The sequence below is a fragment of the Pterocles gutturalis genome, unplaced genomic scaffold (assembly GCF_000699245.1).
Source record: "Pterocles gutturalis isolate BGI_N339 unplaced genomic scaffold, ASM69924v1 scaffold45111, whole genome shotgun sequence".
Lineage (NCBI taxonomy): Eukaryota > Metazoa > Chordata > Aves > Pterocliformes > Pteroclidae > Pterocles > Pterocles gutturalis.
This window is the reverse complement of record NW_010102103.1, coordinates 1-1,326: the sequence shown is the minus strand read 5'-3', so window position 1 is coordinate 1,326 and position 1,326 is coordinate 1. Positions and strand designations below refer to the sequence as shown.

Below are 1,326 nucleotides of genomic sequence, written 5' to 3'. Positions count from 1 at the left end.
ACTAACCCCCTCCCCGGCCGGCCGGGGTTGTTTGCAGGTGGTGACGGACACCAGCTCGATGCGACGGTCGTTTTCCACCATCCGGGACAAGCGCACCAACAGCTCCTGGCTGGATGAGTTCTCCATGGAGCGCAGCAGTGACAACACCTACAAGTCCCGCCGGCGCAGCTACCACTCCTCGCTCCAGCTCTCCGCCCGCCGCCTCAACGCTGATTCGGGTGAGTGAGGGCGAGTGGCCCCATCCCACACCAATGCCAAAAAAAACCCCCAAAAAAACCCCCCAAAAACCCCAACAAAAACTCCAACAAAACAAAAAAAGCCAAAAAACAAACAAAAATCCCAGCCAAGCATCCTCTGCTCCTGGAGAGGGGACGGTGGGAACTGATGGGGATGTCTTGCAGGCCACCGGTCGGACGGGCATCGCTCGGGTGGCAGGGAGCGGGGGCGATCCAAAGAACGCAAGCACTTGCTGTCGCCCGACATCTCGCGCTGTAACTCAGAGGAGAGGAGTCCCCAGGCGCAGGACGAGTCGCCAGAGCGGCGGCGGGAATCCCGGTCACCCAGCGAGGGCAGGTCGCAGACACCCAACAGGCAGGTGGGTGATGAAAACCCTTTCTAAGCACAAAGGGAGGCGGAGAAAAAGCTCCTTGCCCCAAACAGGGAAGAGAAGCCCCAAGCTTGGGAGCTCTGCACCATCTCTCCTCCCTGTGGTGGCATCGCCCCATGTGCCCTGTGAGCAGAGCAGGTTGGGGATGCTCAGACACCCTGCAGAGAATTTGGGGAAGAGGGCTGGATCTCCATCCTGACCCCCTCACCGCCATGGCATCCTTTCCCTGCCAGGATCAGGGTGTCCCAGCTCTGGCTGGAGATTCCAGTGCTCAAGCCCGTGGAGATGCTGCCTGCAGGGACCAACAGCCGGCTGTCCCCGCAGCGGCCACCGAAAGCTTTTTGTTTTTGATCACCAAGAGCAGACACATCCCCGTCCCTGCAGCAGACCTCGAGGCAGGGAAGGGGTGTGCGAGGGTGCAGCGGGGCCTCGTCCGAGCAGGAGGATGCTCCAGGGAGCCCCACGGCTCGGATGGAGTTGGAGCAGTTTTGTCCTTGGCGACTCAGGGAGCCAGGGCAGAGGAGTTCTGCTCCCTGCAGTGCTGTGTTTCAGCATATAAAGAGGGGGTTTTGGATGCAGTGCTAAGCACAAAATGGAGCAAGAGAAGAGATTATTTTTCTTTGTTTCAAACACAAAAAAGGTGAAGGGTAGATATTTAATTTAATAACTGAAATTTAAAAATTAAAATATTTAAGATATTTTCGATTTTTTAATAATAT

The 1,326-nt window shown here is 56.5% G+C and overlaps 1 protein-coding gene across 1 annotated transcript in view; it reads left to right on the top strand.

Moving 5' to 3' along the window:
• Nucleotides 1–595, top strand: part of LOC104470390 (voltage-dependent R-type calcium channel subunit alpha-1E-like) — a gene marked incomplete at both ends in the record, with an annotated part of 6,878 nt that extends 6,283 nt beyond the window's left edge. Inside the window, 2 exons of the mRNA XM_010085291.1 lie at nucleotides 38–218; nucleotides 402–595. Of these exons, the coding sequence (XP_010083593.1) occupies nucleotides 38–218; nucleotides 402–595 (375 nt within the window). The remainder of the gene's footprint in view (nucleotides 1–37; nucleotides 219–401) is intronic.
• Nucleotides 596–1,326: the final 731 nt, after the last annotated feature.